The sequence below is a fragment of the Periplaneta americana genome, chromosome 15 (genome assembly GCF_040183065.1).
Source record: "Periplaneta americana isolate PAMFEO1 chromosome 15, P.americana_PAMFEO1_priV1, whole genome shotgun sequence".
In the NCBI taxonomy this organism is placed as follows: Eukaryota; Metazoa; Arthropoda; class Insecta; order Blattodea; family Blattidae; genus Periplaneta; species Periplaneta americana.
Genome location: NC_091131.1, coordinates 166,461,738 through 166,480,795, shown reverse-complemented (window position 1 = coordinate 166,480,795; position 19,058 = coordinate 166,461,738). Strand labels below are relative to the sequence as shown.

Sequence of the window (19,058 nt, the reverse complement as noted above, 5' to 3'; positions counted from 1 at the left end):
CTTCTATAGTCCTCCTTTACCTTAAAACATTTACTACACCCACCAAGCAGAATTCAGACATTTGTATTACCTGATATGTAATATTCGATAATTTAAACCAAGAACAAATGTCAGATGTAACGTTAATAGCTGCGATACAAGTTTATCTCATAAAATATTATACAAGCTAAAAGACTCTGAATATTATTACCTAGTCACTTCATACTAAATCAACAAATCTGAGGACCAATTTCAACTTTACCTTTTTAGATTTCAAAAAAACCTTTTTTATGTAGATAAAAAAAAAAAAAAAAAAAAGCAAACAAGCCAACTGCTGACACCCCACATACACATTCCTCAACTGAACTTAACGATCATGCAATCAGTACAGAGATGTTGTGCAGAAAGCATAATGATCCCCTCATTTGTTATAGCTGGTTTGTGAAACCTCATTTTGCAAGCCACTATAGCTCCCAAAATTTATGACAATGCTGGATGGGCATCAGTTACATACACTCGACGAAAATCGTGAGAAAATTTCTTCCCCCAAGAAGATTCAAACAGCACTCATACTGTAACCCTAGTCCAAGGCATGACGCCTTATGGCATGGGGTGGAGATACAGTGCTCTCATTTTATAAGGAAACTTTGCATCATTCCGCCACCGACTGACTTCCTTCCTGCTCTCAAGACCAAAGCTGAAAAGCCAGTTCTACAAAACATCCCAGCAGTTAGTTGCTTCTGAGAATTGTACCGGAATGTGTGAGAGATCGTGCGTATTTGCTTGTTTTCTGCACAGAACCAATATGCGGTAAGTGTGAAATACCACATTCAGTATTCCCAACGTGACACACATAACAATTTCCCTCTTCTTACCGCTTAAGCGCGACATTCATTTTACTGCTTTAGGCTTTTAACATATTATTTTTAGAGACGTTTAACATAGTAATAATTATAAATTGGAAACTTACCACTGCAATTTCACCTAAATTGCAATGTTAATTATTGTTTTTAAATATTTGCAAAAATTAAGTAAAGTCTACTACTCCACGTAACTTATTGCATTCCTGATACAAGTAACATTAAGGAAGCCGTGAAAAAATCAACAAGATTCCAGATGCCGATGTTATTACTGCAATATGTTATATAAATAATATTGTTAAAATATTAAAATGAAAAATAAATCATTACATAACCTTACCGTTTGTTTTAAGTTCGCATTTATAGACTGGGGGGGAAAAAAAAGACAGACTTATATCACGGCCTGCTGGAGTATAGTAAACACAGAAAACATTTTATAGCAACAATGTTGAAGAAAGATATTTTGGTTTTCCGAAGTTGCCGTCATTAAACAGAAACCAACATGGAGATTTCATTGCAACTAATTAGAAATTCGTCTTTCAGGTATGTAATAAACGATCTTCGCATAAAATAATGTACGATACACGAGCGGTATGTTTGTTTTCATGTTCTCGGAAATTAAAAAAGCTCAACTATGTTTCGCTTTTTCAATCTTTTCCTCGACCATGAAAACGTCAACATACCGCTCTTGTAACGTATATTACTAGTGCATTAAGTATACGGTTGAACAGCGAATTTATTTGGTGGAATGTTACGTGAAAAAAGATAACTATAGAAGATACATTCGGAGATTTGCTCACAAATATCCTGACTGTACAAAATCTCGAGTTCTGAAGCTGATGGTGTTGGTAGTAAAGGGACACGCTCCCCGCCGGTGCAAGCATGACACGCAGGAAAGTGCATGCCAGGGTTCCGCTGTAATCTAGTTTCTTCGTAAAATATGAGCACTGTGCAATAGATCCTAACTTCTATATGCTATTTGAGTCTGATCATTGAATTCAAAATACTATTAACAAATGCGAACCTCCAGAAACATGAGTTTTTTAATTTTAATAATAAAATTTAAATGTGAATAAGTAAAAAAAAATAAATACATTAAAGTACATTATCTGCTTGTGTCACTCTCTTCAGTTTGGAGATGGAAAGTTCACACTAAGAAGTCCAGATTGGATATTTGCCATTGCTGACAGTGTAAGAAATTTACAACAAATATGAAAATTAGCAATATCTTCAACTTCAGGTGAAAAGGGTATCTTATTCTCGTTGGGGTTGGTCAAGCAGAATAGCTGTTTACAACCACCCCAACAAGTAGAATATGCCTCTCAACCATTTTTTGCAGCTGAAGACGATGATAGAGCCAATCTTCAAAATATTGGGAATTCCAGTGGAAAATGTCGAACCTATCCCTCTTCTAGATCAAAGTTCGTGCTGTTGAAGAAGCTTCTATACTGAGATGAGCGCAACATGGAATATTTACCCTGAAATATATGGTAATACACAATTCTAAGAAATATAATGCAACAATGCAAAAAAAAAAAAAACAAGAATTACATTTAACTCAAAACAAGTTGTTTCATACAACGCAGTAAGAGATGCTGAAATGTTACTTCCTTGAAAATATCGAAATTGATGTTTTATAGCACAGAGAATTCAGGAGGAAGTGCTCACACTTTGATGTGACTGTGACTGGAATTAGGCTTTTGGGCAATTCACCATGTTCTGGAAGTTAACATTTCCAACATACAGGTTCCAGCATCGAGGTGAGACCAGAGAGGTCATCTACTCTGTTGGACTCGTTACGCCAGGCTAGTCTGGACGACGGACCTGGAAATGTCAAGTTCCAGGACACAGTGAATTACCCACTCTGATGTGAACTTCAGTAGTTTTAAAGAAAAAATAATGTAACCATAGTAGTGCTTTTTACATTATATTTTTTAGCGTTAATTAGTTCTTTCACAGATGATTTGAACATTGTTCAAAAGTACTCCATATTACCTGTTCAAAGAAACCCCATACATGGGGCAGTTTAATTAATGTTTCAGATATATATGTAATTTCTGCAAATATAAAATAGTCAGGTGTTTACTAAGCAATGTCTTATAATTCTGTGCTACTTAGAGATAAAAAAAATTGATAATGGATGTGAATTAAAAAATGTAAATAGAAAGACTGTTCAAATGTGTCCCTTCTTCTCCTACATCACAGAATAACTTTGAACCAGTCAATAATGATATTGTGTGCATAAGATTTCCAAACTATCTTATTGTGATGGCAGGCCGAATATTCTCAGTGCTCGGGGAACTTCATGCGTGTCTGGCAGGAAAGGGGGGGGGGGGGCGCGAGGTGGCAGCGTGGACGTGACGAGGGGAGAGGGGGAAGTAAAGTAGCTGGTGACTGAGGGGAGAAATCCAGAAGTCTCGCGAGGTGCCATCTTCTGGGCAACTGTAGAAATTTCCAGCACCGTACTTACTCGAAACTGTGGTTTAGTTATAAATAAGGGACGCAAGTGAGCTGAGAGTTAGTTGCAGTTGCAGTAGTTGCTAGTTTTTGGTCAGCAGCCAGTCAGTGTAGCAGTGAAGCCAGCTTCGAGGCCGGAGTTCGACTTGTGTGAGTGTGTCCGCAGCTGTGTGAGTGCAGTGGACCACATTTGGGGGACCTGAGTTCGAAGTTCAGTGGACTGTCTCTGAAGGTCTGGGGTTCGAGATACTGTGAACCCGAGTGACTGAGCTAGAAGAACTAGCCAAGGCAAACGAACTGTGAACTGACAGTTCTGTGTTGTAAATGGTGCTTTGTGAACATTAATTAAGATTAGCAGTACATTGTTGTTCTCAATAATCCAAGTAAATTGTCATTGTCGCCTGTGGAATGCAATAACGAATACTGTGTTGCTGTGTGGAGTGGAAATCCCATTGTTGACGGGAGTGTTTACATTCAACTATAGAAAGTGATTGTTGTTTTGAATAGAAGTTACATTCTTGTTTTGTATAAAAGTTACATTATACTCGTCAAATATGTCAGTATTGTCACTATCTGGTTGCCAAAAATAATAAAATCATACACACATACGCTGTAATGCACGCATATATATATATATATATATATATATATATATATATATATATATATACTCTGCTCTTCTCCTTATCCACATCTTCCCCAATATGCAACTCCCTCCTTCCCTTACTTTCACTCACTCACTGCCCAAATTCACCATTTACTTCTGTTCATCTGTTTTCTTGCTCAACAGCTATTTGTTTATATTATGATCTAATCTGTAACTTACTTCAATTAATAATTTACTACTTTGTTTCACTCTTTGATGACATAAATGGTTTTCCAGTTGTGATTATGAATTTATATTAAATTGCAAAAGCACATACCTTGTAAATCGAACAGTGAGTTAGGATCTGTAGTTCCAATTGTTGGAGCCTTAGTTATAGGCAGGAGATATCCTCGATAGCCTTTCAAAACAGTTGCCATGAATCGCAAAAATGCTTCCTGGATCTCTAGCTCCAAACATTGCTGCATACAACAAAACGAGCATATAATTATTTAGTACTACACTCTTATGTTAATCAACACAAAGACATAGAACTTAAATAACAGCAGAGAACATCATTTTTACCTCTGCGAAAATAACAATCATTTTTACAAGCAGACTATAAATATGATGTTTAAAAATGCCCACTGGTCTCAATTTTTCATAAGATTCAATTCCTGACTATGGCTTATACATTTGTTTACTACAAAGAGGAAATACAACTTTTTTTTTTCTCACAGAAGGTAATTGTTGTAATGACAGTAATCGACTTATTGACAAATTAGGGAACACATCATGTTCACATGAATCTTATTCAACTGCTTATTAAAATTTAAAACCACGTTTGCTTCGCAATAGCAACAGAGACTTCATATTACATTCCTGTTACTTCATGGATTAAGTTTGAAAAAGATATATTACATACTGTCAAAAAAAAAAAAAAAAAAAAAACCTACATCACATCAAATTACGCAGAACAACAATAATCATGACTACAATAATATAGAAACACATATGGAAATTTTACACATCACACCAAAAAGTCCACAGTTAAACATCTTAGAACAATACGAAATATATAAACATAAAATAACATACCCACAACATATACTTAATACACAATTACAGTTCAATACCCACACATTATTCGACATCATGATACGTCATAACATAACACACAACCAACCAGCCCCCACCATACGAGTAACATACCCCCAACCCTACAACTGACGAATGCAAATCGCAGAATTTAAGATCACCAGTAGTTCAGGAGACACTGATGAAGAAGCAACATCGCGTCAAAGGTATATAACCTTTTTTAAAAAATTTTAACACTTTTTAATGTGTGACTAAACAATTTTATATTTTTAACAAAGTGTTAATGTGAACTAGAATCAATGAAAAAATGTGTGCATGCACATATACACACACAAGAAAAAAAATAATCTTGGTAGATATTACATGGTCATCTTAAAGTGACTGGACTAAATGCAGAATTACTGAGAAAGTTTGCTAAATCCTGTGTCAGTCATAAGAAAAAACAATACAATGTAAACATTAACACAAGAGATGGAAATTCAACCCACCCATAATCATAAAGCTTATGCCATTATTAGATCCAGGATAGTTCTGCCATCAATGAATAAAGAGTTTGGGTTATGGCATGAATAAAAAAGGTGTGTAGTGATTTTTATTACTGAAAACTGTATCTCCCAACTTACTGTATGCCAACTTTTTCTATAAGTTATTTAAAGATGCTGTATTGAACACGTTATGTAGCATTATAGTAAATGGTGACAACAAGATGGAATTTTGGTGGGATGACACCGAGGATTGTCTGACAGTTGGGGAAAACTACGGGAAAAGATTACTATTACGTAATCAGCTGCCTACATGTAGCCTCAGTTAAGAAGACCAGCTCCTTGCACCTGAGCTATGCTGTGGTTTTTTTTTTTTTTTTTGAGGAGGGCCTGTAGGTCTTAGGCTTATTGTGCGACCTCCTTTATTGGGATGATTTTTGAACACCTTAGGACTGCTCATGTCATCTTATCAATTCAGCCACAGCATCCAGGTCTGACGGAGTCTGCATGAATAGTAATGACCCTCCTCCTGCCTGTAATGTTCCTCTGCAGCCTCTTCAGATCAATGACATCTATTCACAGTCGATTCCATGACTCACCAAGGCACCATCTACCTGAGAAAGCTACACTCCCCCTGTCTACTGCAGTCCGCTTATTAAAGCCCCTGAAGCTTCTCTGGGATATGTGCAGCTCCCACAGACAGATGTCACCTGTATGTGAATACTGGAACTACGTCCACCATGTCCTCCTGGTCAATCTGTAACTATTGAAGATGATTAAAGAAATGATGCCAATAAAGGCGAAATGAGTCCAAGATCCAATGCCGAAAGTTACCCAACAATTCTACTTCAAATGGTTGAGGAAAAATCTTGGAAAAATACCCAACCAGGTGACTTATCCCAACCAGGATTTGAACCCAGGCCTGCTCGTTTTACAGTCAGGGAGGTTAACCATTACTCCACAGTGGTGGACCCATGCCATGGCCTTGGTAAATTAAGTTAAAGGAAGGAATTTTCAATCAGGAAAAAACAAGAAAAGAAGCAGTAGCAGCTTTTCAACTCAAGACAGGGTATGGTTGTTTGGCAAAGCACTTACATCAATTGAAAATCTTAGATTCTGACAACTCCACCTTATGCAGACTACCAAAGCCCATAAAGGATTAGAACCACCTCAGTCAGTGTCCTGCACTGAATAATGTAAACAGAGATATAACCTATACTGGGATGTCTGAAGGAGAATGGTTTAAATACCACCAGCCTGATGCCTTTGAAAAAGAAGAGGAGTAAGGAATTTTCAGTGAACTTCACAAAAGGAAAACTTCACGAAATTTTGTAACAGTAGACTCAAACACACCTCGATTATAGGCCTGGACTGCCAGTCATTTTTCTAAGAGATTACTTTTAGAACAATGTTGTAATCAGTTTCATTAACAACCCATCAACTGCAGCTCATTTGCCACAAGTCAGTTTAGCCTCAAGCACGAGGTAATGAGAAAGTTCCAGTTCGAATATCTGTATTTCACTTGCTTCCTCTTCTTTTATTTCATTTCCTTTACTATTTTATACCACTGAATAAATTCTTGCATACAGTACTGACTCTTTTACTGAATTTCACAGTAAACATATCATTTGAAACTCATTATCATGATAAAGTAAACATCAAATATCTATTCAAGAGTAGAAAATAATAATAATGATAATGATAATGATAATAATAGTAATAGTAGTAGTAATAGTAATAGTAATCATGATGATGATGATGATGATGATGATGATGATGATGATGATGATGATAATAATAATAATAATAATAATAATAATAATAATAATAATAATAGGAACCAAGATTCGAACTCGCCCCCTCACAAGCACAAAGAACACAAAACATACATCACACTAACATATGAAAACAAAAACACACACAAGATTGCAACCTCATTCAAGAAATTAAATTACAACATCGCATACAGAACAAATAATACCCTACAAAAACATCTCAACACACAAACAACACAAACAAACAAATACAACCACACAGGAATATATAAACACAAATGCAACACCTGCAACAACTTCTACATAGGACAGACAGGCAGATCATTTCAAACACGTTACAAAGAACACATCACAGCCATAACAAAATTACAAAACACCTCCACATATGCAGAACACATCACAAATGCTAACCACACCTACAGAGACATCAACACAGATATGGAAATATTACACATCCAACCAAAAAACCAGAAACTAAACACACTAGAACAATATGAAATATACAGACACACAAAAACACACCCAAATGAAATTCTCAACACACAACTCAATTTCAGAACACACACACTCTTTGACTCCACTTTATACCACACGAACACACCCTCATAGCAAACAAAACAAGAGGCGCCAAGACCAACAACGACCAGTTCTAAAGATGACCCATAATAGGTCGAAACATGTAAATAAGGTATGTTAGAATTTAACACAAGAAAGTCTTATCATACATATTCCGAAGTGATACAGTGTTAAAAGTTGTGTAATCAAGATGTATACATATAATCAGTTATTCTGTAGATTGTTACAATATTATAATTTATGTGAGGAATATAATCAGAATAAAATCATCAAGCATTATTTCCAGGAAGCTGTTTTTGTGCTATATCTGCTTCCATACTGGAAATAAAGTATCATTACTACTCAAGAAAAGGTATGAAATTTCGTGCACATTCTTTCTACAAAAATAAATTACAAATCTATTTAACAATTCAGAAAGAAAAATACATACAGTAAGACAAACTGACTTATGATTACACATAGTAGTCTGGATAAAAAAAAAAAAAAAGAAGCAGATATGTTGCCCTCATATTCATGAACACAATCAATAAAAATACATCTGCCAGAAATATGAAATTACCTCCTTGCGCTTTTGTTGAAAGTCCCTGTCAATGCTAGCATCTCGAGCAGAATTTTGAGCATAGCTTTTCCTAAACTGACTCAACTTTTGAGACAGCTGTTCCAATGTATTGCGAAGTACCCGTGCTGGCTTTTTTGGCAGCAACTTTTGTGTCAAGTTACGTTTCTCCTCACACCTGCAATCACAATGTCCAACAACATGTTTCGTAAGCTTTTATGTGAAATGAGCAAAAAATTAATCCTGGTCTATTAGCTCAACTCCGAAAGGGAGTTTGACTATGAGAGAGGAATATTCAAATCAACACAATGTACTGATCACTCCATCATAGGTACAAAATACCCCCAAACCTGCATATTTTTAATAACAGTAAATCAATCGGTTAGCTATTTACGTGAAATTCAAGAGGTGAATGGAAGACCTCCAAGAAACTATGGACTGAGTGGACTCATTCAGAAATTTTCAATTTTCACCACATTTCTGTACTTCATTCAATCTTTTCCAACTTATAGGGCAAAATATTTATTTTCACTTTTCTGTATTTCATTCAATCTTTTCCAATTCATAGTACAAAACATTTATAACGAGCTTCATTAATCTACCACTTCATGAACTTATTACATACAGATTAAAATTTGATAGATATGCTTACAGGTTTCTAACATCACTATTCCAAATGACTGACAAATTTGGGACTGAACACCAATTGTAAAAATGTGTTTACAAGGAAACTGATAATGAGCTTATATCAAAACCTCCCAACAAGCTGCATATACAGATCTTCACAACAGAAACACAAATACAAAAATAGCTGCTCATACTAACTATAGGACTATATCACTCAATAAAAGAATTGTATTCCAATGGATACCATCCCATTGTGGAATATTGGGAAACGAGAATGTGGATGCTTTAGCAAAGAAGGGCAGCACTGCTACTTACAGACCTGTTACTAAATCTACGTATTACTCTGTGAAGAGATTTATTAAATCTACATACTTAGACTTCAACAAACAAAATTTGATAACTCAATCCCAAGGGAAAAAATGGAACTCTCTGCATCAAAATCCACAGTTAATTCCCGATTTACCACGAAAATCGTCTGCAGCTGCATTTAGACTGGCAACCGGCCATGATTGTTTGGCCAAACACCTGCATAGAATTGGAATATATCAGTCCCCTAACTGCCCATTGTGCAACTCAAACCAAGAAATGGATTCGGAACACCTCAAAATCTGTGCTTCAGTGGCTAGTCATGATAATATCTTTGAAAAATATTGGAGCGCAAGAGGTCAAATGACTTTATTGTCAAACACCTGGCATTAGAAAACAACAACATTCAGTCCTTACTGAAATTGTGAATATATTGCAAGTTAATACAGAACTGGACTTTGAAAATGGTGACGCATTGTACCAAGAGTATTGCCTATTGAAAGAGATAATACTGATACTGAAAGATCTACCAACTCCTCAAGAACGCTGGAACACTGTTTTGAAGACACATAGTGTGTCAAATTTAAAAAAATTGCTGAACACATACCTGCTCTTCCAATTAGCAATGCTCATGTGGAGAGAGTTTTTTTTCAAAAAATGAAGAATCTTTGAACTGGATGAGGCCAGAACTTGTAAAATCAGAACTCTTAGTAAAAACGAACTTTAGTATGTCTATTCAGTTTTTGTTTTTCATGAGAAATGAGGGGTATTTTGATTGGTGTTCATTATAGATGCCTGTTGCTAGTAGCCAGAGTTGGGATGTAGTCAATATATACTGCAGGGCTGTGTCTTCTGCAACTGGTACTGATGATTTTAATTTACTTCTTTTGTGGTTTATGGATGGACAGTATTGAAGAATGTGTTCCAGATCTCCATCATGATTATTACACCACAGACAAGTAGGATTATCAGAAATGTGAAATCGGTGTAGGTACAATTGAGTGACAATGTGACCTGTTCTGGCTCTTGTTAAAAATGTTTGAACATGTCTGGGCAAGTTTTTGTACATTTCCAGGTCATTTGGTTTCTTTTGTACAGACTGTAAAATTTTTCCTTTGTCAGAAGAGAGCCAATTCTTGATCCATAGGTTTATAAAATGAGACTTTACTGAAGCAAAAGCATGGATAGAGATATCACCTGAAGAGGTCTTGGATGCAAATATGAAACAAATGTTTCAATGTGTACAGACTTATGGCATGTTCTTTAATATAGGACTACACTGCTACAACCAAAGAATAATATAATAACACGAAGGCAATTCTAATCGATTAATTGAGCGTCAAATACAAGTGTATTTACATTGAAATTCATTTTAAGTTTTATGTGCTTTTTATATTTTTAATGTCCTGAATTTCCATCCTCTAGAGTTGGCAACCCTAGACATGCTAGATAAGTTTGTGCATTCTGTTAGCTAAATGCAGCTGTCAGCACTTTCCACTCATAGCTGGGGTCTACTTAATTTTTCGATAACCTTTTATTGAAGTCTTAACTTCGTAACTTTACATTTAGCAGAAGCAACAAATTTTTTTGTACGTGTCTATTTCCTTTGAATATCTAATAATGAGCGTAGCTTGAGGGGACTTTTGACATGAGCTCGTTAACAGTTTCCTTGTTAATTCTTCACACAGACTCAGTCAGTGTTGTGTTACATCTAAGGAAAAGATAGTTGAGTAGATAATTATTCAAGAAACTGAATCAAGAAAAATTCATTACATTCATTGTTACAATTACAGTGTTATTAGCTGACCAAGGCGAGTGGATATGTGAAAGGAATGTGAAGCATCATGATGACGTCTCCCTACAAGCTGCATGACCTTGAAGTTGGTGGGAGGGGGGGGGCTTGTGTGTATTCAATGAAACTGTGAGCTGTACTGGCAGAGTTACTCATACCAGAGAGGTCATGGTGGAGGTACCAGAGTAAGAAGCGGCTTAACATCCAAATTCCAACCCAAAGGGACTTCCAGTTGGAGGACCTCAGCGGGTCTCCCAGCTGGAGTACCACTACCATATATGGGCTCTGGTCTACTCAAGCCAAGGTGTAAATGCATCGTGCCGAGGGCTGTATGGCACTGGAGTAGTAAAATAACAGTGTCACTAACGATCTCTACAGGACACCAGGCAAAACCCTGCAGTACCCAGCCTTCCCATTACAATCGGGGCTCTGTGTTGGCGACCTTTATTTCCCCGGTACTCGTGGGACTCCAACTGGAAGAACTGCATAAAGTTACCAAACAAAAAATGGTGACAGGGACTCTCCAGTTGAGGGAAACCTATCACCAGATAAGGAAATGGGCATCACTGCCTCTTGTATTAATCGGCTGCACCTGAGCACTAAAAGTTATCAGGGGCGGCTAGAAGGAGACTGAAAAGGGCTAGGGACAAGGAGAAAGGAGCTGGGAGCACTATGCAACCGGGTCCCTCTCCTCAGGACTTCCAAAAGAACTGGACCAGTACAGACACACCACCTTCGGCTAAAGCTAAACCTATTAAGAGACACAAGGGCATTGAACCTGGAGTCTCCTATAGAGAAACTTTGGCTTCACACGAGATGGCCATCACTGGGGTATCTTACCCTGATGACAAACTTGAAGCATATTCAAGCGGTGATCCTGAGGGGGCTAGATGAGGCGCAACCTGGCGAATCTCTACCATCCTGATGAAGTTTTTACTTCAAGATGGGGCTCTGATCTACCATTGTGAGAATCAGGTATCCTGCAACTGGCTCCAGGGACCCTAAATGTAGTACAAATCAGGGACAATTTTGTCCTTAAGGTGATGGAGGCTAAAGACCTTCCCAAACCATTTAAGGTTGCATTTAGGAGCGGGGACCTAACAACCAGTGATCTGAAAGTGCTCCTTAAACGTATACAGCTGCTTAACCAGGGGCTCCGTACAGAGCACTGGAAAGTAGTACACAGGGGGGCTGATCCTACTGGCTGATTGACCAGGAATCAGCTGCCAAAATCAAGGACATAGGATTGGCTGCCTTTACTGGGGTGGACAGGGGTCTCTTTCAGATCCTATTCGATCCCAGTAAAAAGGCGGCTCAGGAAGAACAGAAGGCAGCAGCTGAGGAGGAGGATTCTCCAGAGTCCATGGACGTTGACATCTCTGGGGAGACTTCAACTCAAGAGACTGTCTAAGGTGATTTGATTTGTCAATTATCAAAATAATTCAAATTAATCTACAACATTGTAAGGCAGCTTCTGCCCTATTGAGTAAGAAGCTAGCTGAGGAAAATATTGATATTGCTCTCATTCAAGAACCTTGGATATACAAGGGGCGTTAGCTGTACTGGGGGCACACTCTATAGTCCCAACACTGAAAAGCGAAGAACCTGCATTTATGCTAGAAATTCGATTTTTTTTTTTTTTTTTTATCCAATGCCACCAGGTTGTCTTTTCGACATTTCTGGTCTTCTCTCCTGGCCGTGGCTTAGTTGTAACTCACTTCTGTGGTTGGAGCGCCTGGAAGGCGGAGTTACATTACCCCGATGATGTGATAGGATGATTATGATAATGTGGTGCCAGGAGAGATCTTAAATCTAAACTTAACCTAAATTCCAGACTATGGACGAACACAGCAATAATCCCCTTTAAGGAAAAATTCCTGTGCTCTAACCGGGAATCGAACCCAGGACCTCATGAACTATAGCCAGAAGCTCTGACCACTAGACCATGAATCTTTATATCATCTAGTGTTGGCTGCAGAACTTATGTAATCTGTGTTTCTGGTTTTATTCTGAACATTTGCTTGGAAACTTAGTACTGTAAGTGAAATGTAGCATCTTGCATATGATCTTTGTCTCAGTCTTTAGCAAGAATGATCAAGTCATCTTTATTGAGTGTATTTGAACAATTTGTAGCAGATGAATTACTGAGAGAAAAAAAAACTAATTAAAGATAAGAACTTCTTCAAATCTTGGTTTTACTGTGTCTCATATTTATATTTGTTGTATATAGTAACTTTTTTCTTTTAACTTACATACTTTTTTAGTATTATAATTTTAAAATTGAGTCATATGAATATTATTTGCAGTTTTGTATAAGCGTAGTGGGTTTCTTGTGTTTGCTGAATCTTACACGGATTGTAAACACAGTGAATGAAAGCTTAGATATGTTGTGGAATAGCACTGCATTGACTACTGTTACTTACAACTTACAAATGGCTTTTAAGGAACCTGAAGGTTCATTGCCGCCCTCACATAAGCCCGCCATCGGTCCCTATCCTGTGCAAGATTAAGCCAGTCTCTATCATCATACCCCACCTCCCTCAAATCCATTTTAATATTATCCTCCCATCTACGTCTCGGCCTCCCTAAAGGTCTTTTTCCCTCCGGTCTCCCAACTAACACTCTATATGCATTTCTGGATTCGCCCATACGTGCTACATGCCCTGCCCATCTCAAACGTCTGGATTTAATGTTCCTAATTATGTCAGGTGAAGAATACAATGCGTGCAGTTCTGTGTTGTGTAACTTTCTCCATTCTCCTGTAACTTCATCCCGCTTAGCCCCAAATATTTTCCTAAGCACCTTATTCTCAAACACCCTTAACCTATGTTCCTCTCTCAGAGTGAGAGTCCAAGTTTCACAGCCATATAGAAGAACCGGTAATATAACTGTTTTATAAATTCTAACTTTCAGATTTTTGGACAGCAGACTGGATGATAAGAGCTTCTCAACCGAATAATAACACGCATTTCCCATATTTATTCTGCGTTTAATTTCCTCCCGAGTGTCATTTATATTTGTTACTGTTGCTCCAAGATATTTGAATTTTTCCACCTCTTCGAAGGATAAATCTCCAATATTTATATTTCCATTTCGTACAATATTCCCGTCACGAGACATAATCATATACTTTGTCTTTTCGGGATTTACTTCCAAACCGATCGCTTTACTTGCTTCAAGTAAAATTTCCGTGTTTTCCCTAACCGTTTGTGTATTTTCTCCTAACATATTCACGTCATCTGCATAGACAAGAAGCTGATGTAGCCCGTTCAATTCCAAACCCTGCCTGTTATCCTGAACTTTCCTAATGGCATATTCTAAAGCGAAGTTAAAAAGTAAAGGTGATAGTGCATCTCCCTGCTTTAGCCCGCAGTGAATTGGAAAAGGATCAGATAGAAACTCACCTATACGGACTCTGCTGTATGTTTCACTGAGACACATTTTAATTAATCGAACTAGTTTCTTGGGAATACCAAATTCAATAAGAATATCATATAATACTTCCCTCTTAACCGAGTCATATGCCTTTTTGAAATCTATGAATAACTGATGTACTGTACCCTTATACTCCCATTTTTTCTCCATTATCTGCCGAATACAAAAAATCTGATCAATAGTCGATCTATTACGCCGAAAACCGCACTGATGATCCCCAATAATTTCATCTACGTACGGAGTTAATCTCCTCAAAAGAATATTGGACAAAATTTTGTACGACGTCAACAAAAGTGATATTCCTCGAAAGTTACCACAGTTGGTTTTGTCCCCCTTTTTAAAAATAGGTACAATTATGGACTCCTTCCATTGTTCTGGTACAATTTCCTTTTCCCAAATAGCAAGTACAAGTTTATAAATTTCGCTATATAATGCACTTCCACCCTCTTGTATTAATTCTGCTGGAATTTGATCGATACCTGGAGACTTGTACTTTTTCAGATTTTCTATCGCAATTTCGACTTCTGAAAGGGTGGGTTCGGGTATAAATGGCTCAGCAGTTTGTATTTCAATATCGTCCCGATCATTTCTATTTGGCCTATGTACATTTAGTAGTTGCGCAAAATAGTTTTTCCATCTGTTTAGGATTGATGGAGGGTCTGCAAGCAAGTCACCATTCTCATCCTTGATCACATTTACCCTTGACTGATATCCGTTCTTAAATTCCTTTATACCCTTATATAAATCTCGAATGTTTTTATTCTTACTATTTGTTTCTACCTCATTCAGTTTTTCCTTCAAGTAACCTCTCTTTTTATTCCTAAGTGTACGACTTGCTTCCCGTCTTTCATTGAAATAATTATCTCTCTTCTCCTCAACTGGATCCTGTAAGAATTTCAATTTTGCCTGTTTCCTTCTTTCTACTACCATGCAACAATCTTCATCAAACCACGGTTTCTTTTTCTTAGTTTCATAATAACCTATGCTCTGCTCAGCTGCAATTTTGATACTATCTCTGATATTTTCCCACACGCTATTAACATCTAATTCTTTCTCAACTTCGTCGGAACTTTCTAAAGTGGCAAACCTATTCGAAATTTCGACCTGATAATTTTGCTTAGCTTCCTCGTCCTTTAATTTAAAAATATTGAATTTAGTAATATTAACTTGTTGCTCTACTCGCTTGGCTACTGATAATCTTTCTCTTAATTCTCCAATCACCAAATAATGGTCAGAATTACAGTCTGCACCCCTGAAAGTTCGAATATCTACTATACTAGTATGTCTCCGTTTATCTATCAAGATGTGATCTATTTGGTTGTGTGTCAATCCATCTGGAGAAGTCCAAGTATATTTATGTATATCCTTATGGGGGAATGTTGTACTTTTGACAATTAAATTTTTCGATGTGGCAAAGTTGACTAATCTAACTCCATTGTCACTACTAATTGCGTGTAGGCTCTCTTTTCCAATAGTTGGTCTAAAAATATCCTCCCGTCCTACTTTAGCGTTGAAATCCCCCAATAAAATGTTCATGTGATACCTAGGGAACTGATCAAAAGTATGTTCCAATTCCTCATAGAAGCTATCCTTTATATAGTCGTCTTTCTCTTCTGTAGGGGCGTGAGCATTTATAACTATGATGTCGCACCATCTACCCTTAAGTACTAAATATGATAACCTGTCACTGATAAATTCGACCTTTTTTACTGCTGATTTTATTCTTTTATGTACAAAGAATCCTGTTCCTAATTGGTGATTATTGTTTCCTTCCCCATAATACAACAAGTAATCTCCTATTTGTGATATGCCATTCCCATCTAACCTAACCTCTTGTACTCCCACAAAGTCTATTCTATATCTAGCTAGTTCTTTTGCTACTAATGTTACCCCTCCTGTTCTATAAAGACTAGTTACGTTCCAAGTGCCAAATCTCAAAACCTTATTCCTTTGCTGTGGTCGTGCCAGAGAATCAGTCCTATTCCGAGGCTTACTGTAGGAATTCGTAACAAGCTGTTTTTTTACGGTGATGGGTTTGTAGCATCAAAAAATTTTGTTTGGATAAAACTTTCTTTTTCCAAATTCGATTAATGCTTTGCTTCATGTGAAGTTCTGTTCTAGGGATGTGACAACCATTGAAACATCCATAATGGAAGAGGGGCAGAAAGAGGACTTTGTTGTTCTCTTCTGCGTACCTCCCTTATGATGAACCTAACCTGCCATCAGAAACAGTGAGGAGATTAATCGCCCACTGTAACAAGATGGTAAGGAAATCATTTTAGGGACCAATGTCAACACTCATCACGTGCTGTGGGGAAGCACTGACATCGATCCAAGGGGCAAACAGCTGGCGGAATATCTGGTAAGTACTGACCTATATATTCTTAACAAAGATAATGAACCAACTTTTGTTAATTCACAGAGGAGGTAAGTTATCGACATGACACTAGGGACTAAATTAGGTGAGGACCTAGTTTCAAACTGGTCTGTATCATTGGATACTTCTGCATCCGATCACCGGTACATCTACTTTAGAATTAAGTCTCAGATCACTAATCCAGTGATCAATAGGAACCAGAGGAAAAGTGATAGGGATGGATATAAAAAGAACCTTTCAGCATTGATATCAGGTATCTCTAGGAACATTTGTTCCATAACAGATGTGGAGTTGGCGGTTGACCAGCTGCAACAGTCCATTCTCCTATCTTATCATAATAATTGTCAAGCTAAGGTTGCTGGCTCGCCAAGGCAAGTTCCTTGGTGGTCTAAAGTGCTAAGTGAACTTAGACGTAAAACAAGGAAGCTTTTTAAGCTTGCACGAAGAACTGGTGATTGAACCACCTGTCGGAGAGAAGTCACCAGTTACAACATGGCTATTCGCAAAGCCAAAAGACAGGCTTGGAGGGAGCACTGCAAGGGGATGGAAAACATTTCTAGCAGTGCAAGACTCGTGAAGCTAACATCTGAAGGTGCTCACAAGATATTTAGCAACAATCAAAATACAAGATGGTAGTTGTACACAGTCCAGAATGGAAACGCTCATTTAACAAGCATTCTGGACTCAAAAGTGGTTGACAATGACCAACTGACTGATCTGGGGCGACCAGATCTGCTCCGTTTAAGTTCGAGCAGAGAGGATTGGAACCTGGTTAAGGATGTGATCACTGTAATAAGGTAAGATTGATATATTCCAATTCTATGCAGGTGTTTGGCCAAATAATCATGGCCTGTTGCCAATCTAAATGCAGCTACAGACGATTTGCGTGGTAAATAGGGCATTAACTGTGGATTATGATGTAGAGAGTTCCATTTTTTCCCTTGGGATTGTGTTATCAAATTTTGTTTGCTGAAGTCTAAGTATGTAGATTTAACAAATCTTTTCACAGAGTAATACGTAGATTTAGTAACAGGTCTGTAAGTAGCAGTGCTGCCCTTCTTTGCTAAAGCATCCGCATTCTCGTTTTCAAGGATTCCACAATGGAATGGTATCCATCGGAATACAATTCTTTTATTGAGTGTTATTAAGTGTTATTAATTCAGCAATTGTTCTCTACTGCATAATTTTCTGAAATAAGGAAGAATTAGAGATATATGATGGGAAGACATACAACATTTGTCTGGGCACTAAAATAATAAAATATGGTTGTCAATATGTCCTACAATATAAATGGGCAGAGGAAATGGGTATCATGTAAGACGGAGTTTGATCAGTGGTGATAGAAAAGACACTTATAAACTGTGAAGTTAATTCTAAAGAGTTCTATTTCCAATTTGCTAATGTAACACAGACAACAGGAGTAAGAAGAAGTGTACGACTTTCTCTGGAAGGAAAGAAAGCCTAACTAAGTTCTGCCGCCACTGCCACTGTCATCACAACTTGTACTTGTAGTTAATTCAATGAAGATCATTAAAATTGCTACGCTTATTTTGTCTGCAGAACCATCTCTTCTTTCTTGTATTTCTTTAGAGAGAGCTTCCCTATATTCTGCTGAAGACCACAATTCTTATTTATCCCATTGCCGAGCACATATCACAGCAAGTCAGATCATTGTCGTCACTAGAGACGACATGTTTCTGTCACTTAAACTCAGTGGCGGCTCGTGAACTTGTGGATTGGGGGAGCAGCAGTAGATTTTGGTACATACAAATTTCACTTCTTGATATCATTATGAATAAGTATAGGACAAAATAAATGCACTACATATCGAAAAATCAAAACTTCCTGACTTAGTTGGGAGATATCTGTGGTATCATTTGCCATAATCGCTAAAAAAAAAACTAATACCATCGATTTCAGTCTGAATTTCAAATCGGTAGACACTCAACATGCAATCTACCAGTTCATCCTGAATTGTTTTAGAATTACCTTTAAACAGTGGCATGTTCCAAATGATTTTTGAGAGGCTCGTTTAGATTACTCACGAAATACACCAGAGTTCTTCGAATCGCCTTTTCATCATGTCCCCTAAGGGGAAGTTCATACTGGCCACAAAATTTGATACAATCAATATTTTTTAAAATAATTTCACGAT

General features: G+C 37.3%; 1 protein-coding gene across 2 annotated transcripts in view; it reads right to left on the bottom strand.

Moving 5' to 3' along the window:
* Nucleotides 1–19,058, bottom strand: part of Crag (DENN domain-containing protein Crag) — a 219,850-nt gene that overhangs the window by 122,672 nt on the left and 78,120 nt on the right. For both annotated transcript variants that reach the window (XM_069848500.1, XM_069848499.1), the window contains exons 11-12: nt 8,370–8,544; nt 4,220–4,361 (exon numbers count right to left, since the gene is read on the bottom strand). In XM_069848500.1, coding sequence (XP_069704601.1) covers nt 4,220–4,361; nt 8,370–8,544 — 317 coding nt within the window. The remainder of the gene's footprint in view (nt 1–4,219; nt 4,362–8,369; nt 8,545–19,058) is intronic.